Source organism: Danio rerio, chromosome 19 (assembly GCF_052040795.2).
Source record: "Danio rerio strain M-AB ecotype USA chromosome 19, GRCz13ab, whole genome shotgun sequence".
In the NCBI taxonomy this organism is placed as follows: Eukaryota; Metazoa; Chordata; class Actinopteri; order Cypriniformes; family Danionidae; genus Danio; species Danio rerio.
In genome coordinates, this window is record NC_141039.2 from 5,069,077 (window position 1) to 5,085,429 (window position 16,353).

General features: G+C 32.8%; 1 protein-coding gene across 7 annotated transcripts in view; it reads left to right on the forward strand.

The window, feature by feature from the left end:
• The window catches only part of col22a1 (collagen, type XXII, alpha 1), a 129,798-nt gene that overhangs the window by 87,450 nt on the left and 25,995 nt on the right, over positions 1-16,353 (forward strand). For all 7 annotated transcript variants that reach the window (XR_015515655.1, XR_015515654.1, XR_015515656.1 and 4 more), the window contains 11 exon segments: positions 2,615-2,668; positions 5,766-5,819; positions 5,936-5,989; positions 6,126-6,179; positions 6,341-6,394; positions 8,019-8,063; positions 8,144-8,206; positions 8,518-8,571; positions 11,217-11,258; positions 11,423-11,455; positions 14,581-14,634. Coding sequence is in view for 3 of the 7 variants with exons in the window: in XM_087293833.1 (XP_087149959.1) it covers positions 2,615-2,668; positions 5,766-5,819; positions 5,936-5,989; positions 6,126-6,179; positions 6,341-6,394; positions 8,019-8,063; positions 8,144-8,206; positions 8,518-8,571; positions 11,217-11,258; positions 11,423-11,455; positions 14,581-14,634 (561 nt within the window). In the remaining 4 variants the exon portion in view is untranslated.

Below are 16,353 nucleotides of genomic sequence, written 5' to 3' on the forward strand. Positions count from 1 at the left end.
AGTTGTAACACATGCTTTAAAAGTCAGATTTCACACAATAAATTTAAATTCAGTTTACTTTAAATAGTGTATTTCCTTAGTACACTGCAATGCTTTTCTTGCTTAGATTTTTTTATCTTGTTTCTAGTCTAAATATCTAAACTTTCTTATATCAAGAAGCATTTTCTAGACAAGCAAAGCATATTGTCTTGTTTTGAAAAAATAATATTCCAATATTAAGTGAAATTTTCCTTAAAACAAGCAAAATAATCTGCCAATGGGGTAAGCAAATTAATCTTGTTTTTTCTTTTGATGTAAGATTATTTTGCTTACCCCGTTGGCAGATTATTTTGCTTGCTTTAAGGAAAAACTAGCTTAATATTGGCATAATATTTCTCAAAACAAGACAATAGGTTTTGCTTGTCTACAAAAGTTTTAGATATTTGGACTAGAAACAAGACAAAAAAATCTAAGAAAAGCATTTTTTGCAGTGTAGTATTTTTCATTCTACACAGCACAGTATGTTTATTTGCTTATCTATTGATTACATGTGGATTTATTTGCATTAAAATCCATTATTATACAATGCATTTATTTGCAATATTAGCTATAAAATATATTTTTTTCTATTAAAAAAATTATATATATAAAAAATTCTCAACATTACACTCAAGCTCAAAATTCAGCAATTATTATGTTTGTTTAATTGGTGTCCAACAATGTGTACCTTTATTGTTACAACTAATCCCGCTGTGTCGTGGTTTCCTCAAAACTGACTAGCAGTCACTGTGTGCTTCTTACATCCTTTAAAATGGTTTCATCTTTTAGTCAAGGAAACGGTAATCACAACAATATAAGATGTTACGTTCATACTTTCATAGATTTTTTCAAAATAAAAAAAATATTGAGTATAATAAAAAATACTTTTATATATATATATATATATATATATATATATATATATATATATATATATATATATATATATATATATATATATATATATATATATATATATATATATGTATATAATCTATTTATTTATATATATATATATATATATATATATATATATATATATATGTATATAATCTATTTATTTATATATATATATATATATATATATATATATATATATATATATATATATATATATATACATACAAATTTACCGAATTTATATGTTTATATACGAATTTATATTATATATTATATATATATATATATATATATATATATATATATACATATATATATATATATATATATATATACACACACAAATTTCGCCAAACTTTTATAATAATTGGCAGGAAGACATCTGCCAACACTGAGGTGAAAACCTCACAAGCATGCCATGGTTAACCCTGAGCAACTACCTTAAAACTCTGTGTTACATTTTACCCTGTGTTACTTTGTGCCCCATGCTCCCCTATTTGTAAGTTATTTAATATAATATTTATAATCATTTAGAGATTATTTTATGTAACACCTCCTTTATTGTCTCCTTATTTAATTTGATGCATGTTCCACTGATTTCATACAGTTGTTTTATACATATAATTCTATATAATACAATATGATATAATCAGTATTTAATATAATGTATTATTATAATACAGTATAATAAATCTATTTTGTACAATGTAATTTTTACTCATTTGTTTACATTTGGTACATTTCAGTCTTTTTTCTTGTTAGTATCCACTTAAAATTGTGGTTTATTGTAACTTTGATTGCATTTGAGCAATTCTAGCGTTATGGATGTGACATTTGCAGCAAAAACTCAAAACATAAATTCACACAGAAAGCATATGTTAATATTATAATGAAACTTTTGTTTCAATAAGAACAACTGATTACAGAGTTCAGGGACCAGAAAAATATCCATCTGTGAACATGTTTTGTACTTTAAATGAGGGAAAAAAGGCGTTCTGGATGTGACAAAAAAAAGTCTGCGGGTTTACAGCATACAACATACTTTGTAGAAATTCTGTGAATTTAACTGCACAACCCAAAAGAAATAATGCATATCAAATAGATAAGAGTTGACTCACTATAAACCAAAAACAATTTTATTTAATATTTTCACATTTATGAGGAAAAACTGTTGTTATAGATGTGACATCTCTCTGTTATGGATGTGACGGATGTGAAATAGCCACTTGTGTGACTTTGGTAAATTAAACATAATAGTTTGAAAACATTTCATCATCTTGGAATTATAAGGTGCTATCTATGTTCTGAATGGTTTTGAGATATTGAGCTTCAAAGTTTTTTTATTCCATATAGCAAACAGTATGTGTGTAACATTTGTTTTTTGTTATCCCAATGTAATTATTAATCCATAATGTAAATAAGTTGTCAATTAATAAGAATATGTCAATAACTCAATTTTGACAAAAATGTCAGATAGAACCTTACAATTCTAAGGTGACGAGACAGATGCATTTTTGAGTATTTCTAAAGTACTGTAAAATTCTTGCTTACACAAAAAAAAATAAGAAATGGTTTCTGTATTTTGATGAAAACTTTTTTTTTATGGCAAGGTTTACATTTGCACGGATAAATATATTTCTATTAAATATATTTTTTTCTTATCTAATGAGATAATATGTTTTCTCTGTTTCTCCAGGGTAAAAAAGGTGATGCAGGATTGCCAGGAGTTGATGGTCTCCCGGGACCACCTGTAAGAACTAACATCACATTCATATACCTTAAACTTACCCTATGCAGCAGTAAATTTATTGACAAATAGCGTTTCTCTTGCTCATTTCATACATTATAAATGAACTTACTCTAGGCAGTAAACATGCTTAATTTGATTTGTTTGTTATTATTGTTTTTTAATTGAGTATTTTAATATGGTGAAAATCTGGGGGAGAACAAAATGTGTTTAGAGTAACCGGGACCTCTAGTGGTGGTTATTAAAGGAATGAAAATCAGTCCTAATACAAGGAGTAGTTCACGTTCAGTATGTAAATTGATAGATATTTACTCAGTCCTTGTCATCCAATATATTTACTTCTTTTATGTGCAGCTGAATTTTGTTGTTAAGTTTTCTAAGGTGCTTAATGGTTTAAACAGTCATTGGTTTAAACTTCCAAATGGTTTCAGTGGTAATTCATAAGATCCCTGAAAGATCACATCTGAGAAATAAGGGTCTTAACTGTGTTTTTTCTTAATAAAACTTTAAATGTATATACTTTTTAACCACAAACATTTGTATTTCAGAGCTGGTGTGTTGTTTCTCCGAGTGTGAACCTCTATCGATCATCAATTTGGAAGTTTAAACCACTGAGCACCATAGAAGTTATTACAGTTTATGGAGAAAAATCATGTAATGCTTTCCTCAGAAAAGGGATTTTATTTTTACGAAGTAAAAACAATGAACATCTTGAATGGCAAGAAGTAAATGATCAGGAAATTTGTATTTGTCAGTGAACTAATCCGTTAAAAGACAAAAAAAAAACATGCATACAAATCATATCAATAATAATATGTTATTATGAATTTGTTGTAAGTGAATAAGGTTCATGTAATGTCTCGTTTCCACTGACTGGTACAGTACGGTACGGTTTGGGTCGGTACTGGTCACCTTTATCAGGCTTGCGTTTCCACTAGCAACTGTTGGTGGGCGTGGTGTAAGACAGAGTTTCAGTCGCATCATTCTCGCTCGAGGAAATGTCTAAAATAAAGCTGTATGGGTCGCTCACATATCATATGAGAAGCACTTCTCACAAAACAGATGCTTTACACGCATAAATACTTCTGTATAAATATTTATTACTAACTTTTTTATGAACAGGAGTTTATTATAACTGCAGATCAATGACGGTGCGAAATAGCCTACCGTAACGTCTGTAATTATATAAAATAAATAAATAAATAAACATATATGAACACATACACCGCCTTACAGTCTCCGATATGTTACCAACTACAAAAAAACTACACACAGCAGACATTAGCCCCTTTCACACATACAGAACTTTCCGGAAAATTACCGGCAATTTTCCGGAAAGGTTGTATGTATGAACAGGCTCTTTTTGAAAATACCGGTAAATTCGTTCTGGCTATTTTCCGGAAAGAGAAATTGTAACATTACCGGTAATTTGCCGGAATGCTGCGTTGTGTGAATGCAGAAGGAAGATTGCCGGAAAGAGCGCGTCCACGTCTAGAATGTGCTGATGTGAGACACCTGCTTTAGCCAATCAGAACAGTCAGACGCATTTTTCCAGACACCTTTTTTAAAAGGCTAGATGTTAGTCAGATAATGTTTCTGTTCCTTCCTAATGTTAACTGTGTAAATAATTATCGATAAAATGTTTATGATAATCCGTTGTTTGTTTACCTTCAAGCTTTGCGTGTGCCCATGAGCGCCCTTAGCGCCAGCACACACACATATCATGAACATCTCGACATGCGAAAGTGTTCCTCTATATGTTTTCATTGGAGTTATACTCAATACTGATCCATCCAAAGAGTTTGTAATGTAGTCAAATGTTTACAAACACAAGCGCAGCCTTTTAGAGGTCATTTCTGGTTAATGATGTCAGAATTTACAGCCATTTTGGGAGGGATGTGTGAATGCTCTTTTCCGGAAAAATTTCGTAATGTCCTCGCCTGTGTGAACAGCGCTTTTTTGAACTTACCGGTAAAGTTGTTCCGGAAATTTTCCGGATATTTACCGGTATCACTGTGTGAAAGGGGCTATTTAGTGCTTATTTAGGTTCAAAACAACACAAAATATAGCCTACAGTCAGTGAAAACCTCTTATCTGTGTCTGTAATATTCAGCAGCACGTGTAGCCTCTGTTAGAGAGTCATTCCGTCATTCTGAGTTCATAATAGTCCGAAAGGTGATGATTAAAAAATAAAACCTGGCAGTGTGTTCACGTTTGCTGAAGAAATAACGTGCTCCTTTTTTCCGGCTTCTCCCTTTTTTCGCGCTTCACTCTAGCGTTTGTCAGTGTCTAACAGGATCGGGTTTTCGAAAGCACGTCAATAATCAAGCGCACAGTATTATCTTCAGTTTAAGAAGTTTGTTATTTTCAGATATAGACGTGCTGCGAGCGCAAGCAAGGATGCGAAACCGCTCGCACTTCAGACAGGCTCGTAAAAAACTACGAGGCACAGGGTAGATTCTGCTCTACTCCATGGCTTTATGGCTGTTCATCAAGACGACGACAAGGTTTATTTGAGCTCGGATCGACCATGGCTTGTTATTATATGTATATATAATTCCGCTGTAATCTCTCGCTGTGTATTTCAAACATGGTGGGTCCTTTGTTTACATTCTGGCTTGTTGCGTAAGCGAATGACGTATCTCTGTAAACCAATAGCGTTCAGCTGCACGTCTGTAACCCTTTCTCATGTTTGGTACCCTTTCGAAAGGTTATCAAAAAGGTGGTACTGTACGGTTCGGTACGCCTTTTGACAGTGGAAACAGCCATAAAAGCGTACCAAACCGAAGCGTACTGTTACATACCACTCAGTAGAACCGGGCCATAAAATGAATTTTTTTGTATTAGTCTTTGTAAGGAGTATTTATCATGCTGTTATGCAAGCAAACTTTCAGATGCAAGTTCTGTATTGTATTGTATTAATGTTAATCACCACATAATATTGTTACATTTCAGTATGCTCCACAGCTAGACCGACACAATATTGGAAAATCTGACATTATAAAATGTGTATTGTGATATGAATATGACTGTATAGTCTTCATTGGTCATTGTTTGTCACAATATTGACCACAGTAAGCTTTTGAACATCCTTTTTTAGGGTCCTCAAGGGCCTCCTGGAGTTTCTGGCAGCCCAGGACAGACAGGACCTCCGGTAAGTTTACATACACCAATCCAAAATAATCAATCTTTTTTATTTTTTAATTTGCAAGCTACTAGAGCCAAAGAATAACAGCGCTTTAAATAAAATCCCGCTCTTTGTCCTCGCAGGGATTACCTGGTGAAATCGGATTCTCAGGAAAACCAGGAGAATCAGGAAAACCAGTGAGGATTTTTGTTCTCCCGCAGCCCTCAAGCATGCTGTCCAGAGATTTCCACAATCTTGTTTCCCCATTAACTGAACACTTGTTTTTGTGCAGAAAAACTTGATATAATGGTCTTAATGCTAATTCTTTTTCAGGGTTCGCCAGGGAAAGATGGAGCGGACGGTTTCCCTGGAAACGACGGCGAGAAGGTTAGAGCGGTTTTAATGAGGAAACTGTGAACTCAGTTACTTCAGGCAGAACTTCATCATTCATACAGCCCGCTAAAGGCCAGATCTGCTTTTCGACCTTTTCGTTTGGGTTTCTGTCGCATTGCGCTCTTCGTTTTAATCATGTCCTATTTTTTGTTTAGGGACAAAAAGGAGAATCTGGACAGGATGGCTTCCCTGGTAAACCTGGACCGAAGGTAAATAATGTGAATTTGTGTTGTGAAGTACCGCTATTATGCTGCTTTAACACATTTTATTTTAGGATCTCCTACACTAATATAGCATCCATCCAAAGTTGCCAAACAAAACTTTACAAATTTATATATGCTGCATTTGATATCACTTACTTCCATACTATATAGTATGCTAAAAACAGTATGTGAGCCGAGTAGTATGTCAGAATTCATAGTATTCAAAAACAGTTTGCGACAAGTACCCGGATGAACTACTATTTCCAGTAAGATTCTGAAGTGCGCATCTGGTGGATGCTATGCTATCCAATTCATTAATAACAGTGTAGCAATGCAACTGATGTGGGTCGGTTACGTGATTATGACAAATGGCAGATGTTGTACGTCCAGTTCCATTCATACTACTGATATTCATACTGTATTGAATGTACTTTTCTAATATTCATGTAGTAAATTCTCATTCAAATGTAGTACCTACTGAGTAGTAGGCGATTTCGGACGCAGCCAAAAGATTTTTTTGATGGATCCAATGTCCTTCTCTTTCCCAAGAGTCTACTCTGATTTCATTGGTCAGATTATGGCCTAGTTTGCTGTGATTGGACTATCACTTACATCTGGTTTTAGGGATGTGCGCTGTAACTGGGGTTGCTTAATTGTGGGAAAATCATAATCATGATTATATTGGTCATAATTGTAATCATGAAATAGTGTACTGTCGCTTTAAGAGCCACACAGTTCTGTTTATGTTTTCACTTTCGAATGCTGTTTCATTGTGTTTGCTTGAGAAAGCCAACATACTGTTATACTACTCTGTTCTGCCAACATACTATTTACTACTCTCACCCCTATACTCTTTACGATGAGTGCCACATCTCATCCGAAAGACAGTGCTCACTGACAGTATAGCATTCTTTCACTTTACTGGGGCATTAGGACTCACACAGACCACAGGTTAAGCGCCCCCTGCTGGCCTCGCATCCAGGTACTGACCAATCTCAGCCTTGATTAGCTTCAGTGAATAACCGGTCTTGAGCTGCAGGGTGGTGATATGGCTTTGACCCTAAGATGACTTAATGGTGTGTGTGTGTGTGTTCTGTTGGTCTTTAAGGCTGAGCACATACACACAAAAGCATGTGTTTTCTTTTGCGGTCTTAAAAACATAAATGTATCAACTACACAATAATAAATGAAGCGTTTTTCCAAAAAGATTTACCAAATTGACCAATTTTCTGAAGAGGATCAAATGCATACCTCTGGAAAGGGGCGGGATATGACGCGATAATCACTTTATCTAATGATCGTTGGAAGCCAGAATCAAAATTCAAACTGAATTTAGATTAATTGCACTGATTTTGTTAGTGTTTACGTGAAAATTTTGTAATTTACTAGTCTAGCAACACTCCAGACATTAAAAATAAATAAATAAATAAACAACAGTATGCCTTACCAACATACAATCAAACATGCTGTTTTAAAGACATGTAAGACTGGCAAATTAAGAAAAAATATTAAAAGCAATTATGGATTGACTGATTATGATTGGTAACTCATCAGCTGGAGAAACTGTCCCTTCAACATCTGGACTATAGATTCTTTTTTGTCACTAATGCCACTTTGTTCTTTCTCTTAGGGAGATGAAGGCCCACCAGGACCCCGAGGACCTCCTGGTGAACGGGTAAGGAAAGTAAAACTTAAAAAGAAAGTTTTGGAAAATCTTTGACAGAAGGACATGTCGAACTCTTGTTTTGTTTTCAGGGAGAGTCTGGTTTGACCGGGCAGGTCGGCCCAATGGGACCCAAAGGAGAGAGAGGGAACCACGTAAGACTGAATAATAAGGACAATTGTTTGAGAGAATCAAAATCTCTCTCTTGTTTTAATGTTTTGAAGTCAGAATCAGATGGTTCATTGATTTACACAATCCATAAACATTGATTTGTAAAAACATAAAGCACTACTGCACACAAAAAAAAACACTCCTACTGTTAGAACCTATATCTGTTTAATGGTGGACTGTATTTTCTGCTGCAAAGTTTGGTAGAAAAAATAGAAAAGGTACATGTACGTGATATAATTTGAAGTCATATTAATGCAATTATGTTCAGATCTTCGTTCCTTTATTTTTCTTGTAGGGAGAGAGAGGAAGAGAAGGACTCAGTGGTGCAAAAGGAGAGAAAGGAGACAAGGTGAGGAAGACCAGAAAGCTAAACAATTATATGAACTAAGAGATAAACACTCAAAATAGATTAATGTTGTTTAAAAACTGTTTAAACCATTAAGTTTAATAAAAAAAGGCTTCTGCTTAAATGTTTGACATGTTTTTAAGGACGTTCAATTTATTAAAAACATTTATAATGTTCAGCTTTTTCCATTTTGGTATATTTTTAATTAAGTTGTCCTTGTTACACATGCACTGTAAAAACGGATTAGTTACTTTAATAACTGAGTAAATCCATTGTAACTCGAAACCGTTAAGGTGACAGGTTTACTCACTTTAGGTAAAAAAAAAAAAAAACATGTTAAAAGCAATAGGTTTACTCACCCTTTTTAAGTTAAGCAACTTCTGTTTTCTGTGTTCTTACTATAGTATTTGCAATTAATATTTGCATGCAACTAACTAGGGGTGTAACGGATCGCGACCCACAGTTCCAAACGCACATATTTAACTTTTTTATCCATGTAGATTAATCCAACATTTGTGATGATCAAGGAGAGATCACCCTGCTTCATTCAGATCACGTGTGTGAAAGCATTTCAACTTTCCTGTAAAATATAACGATGATAGAAGAATTTGTGGTGGCACCTAAAGGCTTCTTAGGTTATTAAAGGTGTTTTCTGGCATTAATTATTCATCCTGAATTAATGCATTCAGTGTACATTCATTCATTCATTTTCATAAACACTCATTCACACTCATACACTACGGACAATTTGGCCTACCCAATTTACCTGCACCGCATGTTTTTGAACTGTGGGGGAAACCGGAGCACCCGAAGGAAACCCACGTGAACACGGGGAGAACATGCAAACTCCACAAAGAAACGGCAACTAAGCCGAGGCTCAAACCAGCGACCTTCTTGCTGTGAGGCAACAGCACTACCTACTGCGCCATCGCGTTGTCTATTCAGTGTACAATAAATCATTAAAAGTTTGGGATCTCAAATCAAAACACCATGCAACATATATTACAAATGATGATAATAAGCATATGTTTATTAATCTTTCAACTGCTCTGCATTCAAATCTGCATTTAATCGAGAAAGAGATTCAGTTTTACCCTTTTCAGTTAGTTAAACATATAAAAACATATAAAATAAATACTGGGATATCGATTTATGGTTAAGGTATAAACACTGATGTTTATGGTAAAGATTAAAATCACAGTTTAATCACCAACATATGCCTTTAACTTGACGCTCAAAATGAGATGTAGCAATTGCGTCGTTTAACCAGTAGAGGGTGACACTCAGCCATCAAAAATATGCCATTGAATAATTCTTTCAAAATGACACATCTAGCTATGAAACAAAGTTTTTTGAGTGAGTTACTGAATCATCTATCGATACTGAACATATATGCAATGTGTTGTACAAAATATGTTATTTATTTTGTTATTATATATTATTTTTATACAATTAGCATTATCAACAACAGAAATGACTATCCTCTTTCACAGTATTGAATATTTAATTATTTATTTTTATTCCGCTGGTTATTTCTTGAATTTATTTTTATTTAAGTTTCAGGTTCTAAGTGCTCAGCATAATTAAGTACACCCCATTTTAAAAATGAATTATTTTATCCATTTCTCAGTGACTGTAGGCAAAACATTTTTGCTCATTTAAACAAAACAAATTTCTTAAACATATTTATTCATTAAAATAATATTTTAGTCAGCAAACATTTAGAAATTAAAAGATATTACAATTAAATTAAAGCAAAATATTGCAAAAAAAATTCTAAATTTTTTCTCTTTTTTATTTGTATTTAATATTTTTCTATAGCATATACTTTTGGGTGAACTAGTTTTTGGGGGTGTTATTGTAAGTTTTTCTGTTAGATAAGCTCCAGATTTGGCTCCAGTACTGACTAATCTAATGTATATGCACAGATATAATAGTGTATAGCTTCTTATTAAAAATATTAATTTAAAAGAGAGATTTGTGAGGGGATTTCTTATATATGCTGGGCATTGTGTGTTTGTTAAAACCAAAAGTTCCAAGCATTAATGTTTTGTAATAAATGGAAAGCAGATTACATTTCTCTCCTCTGCTTTTTGCCGGATCTGAAAAATGGTCCGATCTGTGACTCAAAAACTAGACTACATTACACCTCTACAACTAACCCTAACCATATACTGTACATGTGTTGAGTACTGTACATATATTTAATTAATGTTAAATGTAGTTAAATGAATAGTTACACTAACAAGAAGACCTTAAAATAAAGTGTGAGCAAATGTTTTTGTGATTTTAAGTGTTTATATAAAAAAAGTGAATTAAAACCACGAAAAAACACCTTATGAATACTACTGATGACTTTGAAATGTCTAAAATAGAAAGCATAAAGAAAATAAGTGTTGATTATAAAATATTTTTTTTGTTTTCACGTTCAAAAGTCACTTCTGTGTAAGATTGTGTGAAATATCATTGAAGAAGATGATTTACGGAGGGCTATTTCTGACCACATGTTGCTGCAGGTCTCACACGTCGGCGATTAAACCGTCAGTGATGGTTGCTTTCTTGAGGCCACGAGGTCGTTAATGAGATAATTAACAAGCTGACAGGATGAGGATATAACCTTTCTCTGTTACTGTTTTTCATTCACACAGGGTGAGATCGGCCCCAGGGGTCCGGCCGGAGCTCCAGGCAATGTGAGAACAGTTTATAATTGACATCATAATTTATACAGATGCACAATTTGTGGAATATTTAAGAAATTTTATTTCTTTCGATATGAGAAAGGTATTTGTTGCATCTATTATGCTTTATATCTCAATGTATATATCTTTGAATTCATTCACTATTATTTCTTTAGGTGGCCAATGTGATTCCTGAACCTGGTGAACCGGTAAGTCGGTAGTTTTAATAATATTTTGAGTTTTTGACGAGTTTTTTTGGAGTACATCTATGAACCAAGCATGGTTACACATATTTATGCTGAAATCATGTTACTTGTCTTTTGGATTTGGATGAAGGTGTAACAAAAATACAAGGGTTTTAATAGTTTTTTATTTTGATTTTGTTCAATGTATTAGAGTAAAACACTGACACATGTACAACTATCTTTATGGGGACTTCTCATCGATGTAGTGAGTTTTTGTGGAGTACATTAACCAAGCATGGTTACACATATTTATACTGAAATCATGTTACTTGTCTTTTGGATTTGGATGAACGTGTAACAAAAATACAAGAGTTTTAATTGTGTTTTATTTTGATTTTGTTCAATGAATTATAGTAAAACACACACATGTACAACTATCTTAATGGGGACTTCCCATCGATGTAGTGATTTTTATTACTGTACAGACGGTATATTCTGTCCCCCTAAATTTTTTTAATTCTTCATACTGTGTGAAATCAGCCATTGTTCCTCCATTGGAACCAAAATAAAGCCCTTACAATGTCAAAATTGACTGGTGTCGCTATTGACCTTATTCTTCAATGCGGAAGTGCGCTCATTTTTGTGATCGTTTTAAAACTTCTGATTCAATTGCCAATGGTAGAAATGACTAGGAATAATGAACGACAGAAAATGGTCAAACTACTTGCTCTAAAAACAATTGTGTTCATGACTATACTTACAAAAAGAAGAGTAATATAATAAAGAAATGTAATTTTGCAACATTAACCTGCAAAACAAGCCGTTTTTAATGTCTGAAAATCAACAGAAGTGAATGAGACCTGAACTCTCGAACCAAAAAGATTTCAATGACTGCGTCTGCTCGAATGCGAAGAATTAGGTCAATACATGTGGGAACACGAGGAATTTAAGGTACACACACACAGATTTAGAGGTCAATATAAAACCTTTTCTTGTTCTTTAACATGTATTATATTATATATGTTGTAAAACTTTTTATTATTTTATTTTATATTACATTATATTGTAATATAAAATAAATTATATATATATTTATAAAATAATATTATAATATAATTATAAATTATATATATATATATATATATATATATATATATATATATATATATATATATATATATATATAATTTTATATACATTATATTGAATTATTATATTTTATATTCTATCGCATTGTTTTATTGAATTATTTTATATAATAATAAAATATATATTTTTTTGTCAATTGTAAAATAGCTATAGATCAGTATGTGTTAATAATTGTATTTTTTATAATTAATATACATTAATACTACAGTAATATGCAAATAAAATTTCTTCCTATGTAGTTTAAAGCACTAACTGCGATATGATTATTTAAAAACAAAAACTAGTGTAGTCAGTTCCTTTTTTTAAGAAGCAAAAATAGAATAAATCCAATAAGCGCAATCATACACTTGGCGCAATAAGGCACAAGACGTGTTTGGCGCGATTTGTTGCTATTTTCTGACCAGCGCAACTGCAATTTTCACATTTTGCGCCACACTGTTTAAATAGCAAATATATTTGCAACATTTTGTGGACTCATGGATTCGCTGGTCAGAAAAGGAGGTGTGTTAAGGTGCATTGTTGGTGCGTTGCCATGTTGAGGAGCTGAAATAGACCGTGCCATTAACCAACTAAAAGCTGGTGTAAAGTTTATTCATGACTATTTGCATTTGTATAATGTTATTATTATTAACAGTGTTATTTATTATATGCATATTTATAATTGTTTTTATAAAAAAAGTTTGGATTTGTCCACCTGTTGGGTTTTGCAGACGTCTGCATCAACATATTGGGGCATAAGATTAGGAAGTTTGTTTGGATATAACTTGACCACACTTCGTTTGCTGGAAATTAGAACTGAATTTACAAATAATTCTGAAACAGATTTTGCACTTAACAAACGAAATTTAATATGTTGGCTAATTCACAAAAGTAAAGGAGTAAAATAAAAGAGGCTAAATGGAGGAGACTCATTCTTTATCCTTGTGCTGCAGATGCTCTGTTTAACTGTTCTCTCACTAGTGAAGTGTTCAGTTTTTCCACTTACAATGTCTTCCATGTAAATAGCGAATGTGCCATGGCATGACCCAACCGACTCTTAAACGGAATGGGAGATGAGAGACTATTTGGTTTAATGCACATAATGCTCAAAACACAACCATAACTCATTAAAGCCCTGTTTACACTGCCAGTTAAATGTGACCAAATTCCGATTTTTGCTCAAATGGGATAATGGGACACAGATCTGATCTGTTCTATGATCGTGTAAACATGAAAAAAAAAAAAAAGAAACGCATGCATTTGGATATTCAGAGCTCGTTTTCAGGCCTCCTTCATATATCATACCTGCCAACACTCCAGTTTTTCCCGGGAGTCTCCCATATTACCGACCCATCTCCCGTTTTGGTCCCGGAAAACTCCCGGTAGGTAAACAGCAACAACAGAATGTAAGAGGTCAGTCGCCACAAGTTGCTCCCACCAGACCTGAGATCTCTCTCGTACCCACAAATTCCTCTGAATAGTGGAGGACACCATATTTAAATGGCCCTTTCCCTCCTCCTTCTCCTCCACCTCAAGATTTTTTTAAAGTTGGGCGAACTTCACATATTCGCAGAGCGAAAAGCAAGACAATTTTTTTCCACCGTGGCTAGTGTGGAGCAGATGCTAGAAACTGCATTTACGCATGCGCAACGACGTAAATTGTATTGCAAGTGTAAACACATAAATTGGATATGGGACACAATTAAAAGAACGTGTAAACGGACAAGCAACATAATCAATTATAGGCAACAAATCGGAATTGGCCATCAAGACCTGACAGTGTAAATGGGACCTAAGAGAATAAGCATGTTAGATCATGCCCCGCAGAGCAGACCATATTTTTATATCCTTAAAATAGCAAAAGTGGATTAAAAATGCCCTTAATGCTTTTGCGCCATGCGCTTTAGACTATGCACTTAGATTGCTAAAATATAGCCCAAAGTTTAATTTGTGACTTCAGGTTGAAATTCTTTATCATATTTTGCATGTTTTACACTTGACTGCTGTTGCTTGATTTTTAGGGTAAACCAGGAGAGAAGGGAGAGAAAGGAGATCAAGGAAAGCCAGGTGACATGGTGAGCTTTTATTCTTTTCCAGCACTTCCAAATTCATTTTACTCTATTGAAGCAACTCTTGCTGATTGTTCGACTCACCATAAGAGGGCAGTAGTGAGTCAAGTTTGGATGCATCTGAAAATGTTCATTTCCAGCAGCATGTTGCTGTCACTACTGCATCCATAATGAAGTCTGCTGTCAGTCTGAAGAATCACTAGGCAAATTCACTTTCAAGGGAGCAATATGCATGCTTTTGATTTGCAGAACAGCCACCTGGAGTGTTTTACACACTGTCTGACAGGAGATGTTAAGGGATTCAGTGTTGCGTAAGGGAATATTAATAAACCTGAAGGTCAGCCATGTTGTAGCCTATCAGCTTTTATTATGTGCCTCTGTTGGCTACCTTTAAAAGCACTATTCTAATATTGAAAATAATATTTCTGTAGTTTGAGCATATTATATGTATTTTATGTTTTTTTAAAGTTATAATTATGGGTCACTTTATATTATATTATATTATATTATATTATATTATATTATATTATATTATATTATATTATATTATATTTTATTATATTATATTATATTATATTATATTATATTATATTATATTATATTATATTATATCATATTATATGATATTTTATTATATTATTATTTATTATATTATATTATATTATATTATATTATATTATTTATTATATTATATTATATTATATTTTATTTTATTTTATTATATTATATTATATTATTTAATATATTATATTATATTATATTATATTATATTATGTTATGTTATGTTATGTTATATTATATTATATGATAATATATTATATTATATTACATTATATTATGCTGTTGGCTACCTTTAAAATTGTAGTAATTTGCATCATTTTGCAAATCATTTAGTTTGATCATAAACATTTTTTATCTGAACTATGATTTTTTGCACAAAGCTATTAAAAAATTAAAAAATATCAGTGCACTAATATAGAGAAATGACCAAACAATATGTTATGGATATATTTATTGTTAAACTGTTCTCATTTCTTTTGAATATTTAATCTCTTAATAAAAGCACATAACTTTATAAATATTAATCTGCATAATGTATGATACGCACACAATACACTCCACACACATGATAACCTCCATACATATGCACAAATGAGACATTATAAATATGCACACATGATAGACTTCATACATATACACACTCCATACATGGACACATGATACACTCTATACATAGGCACACTCTATGCAAACAGTTGATGATACATTCTATACATATACACACATGATACATTCTATACAATACACATATGTCAGGTTCTGGGACAGAACCTGGGACTCTGGCGTGAAAGTTGAGTGACATTACCACTGAGCCACTGGTGAACACATTGCACACATGATAAACTCCATACATATGCACTCATGATACACTCTATACATATACACACTCAGTTGATGATACACTCTATACATATACAAACATGATGCATTTTATACATATTTATAAACACTTGCACACATGATATACTCCATACATATGCACAGTCCATACATACGGACACATGATGCACTCTATACATAAGCACACATGATACACTCTATACATATTCATACACACATATGAACACTCTACATATACAGACATAAATCCCCTTTATACATATGGACACATGATACATTCTATACATACACACTCCATGATACATTCTATACAATACACATACG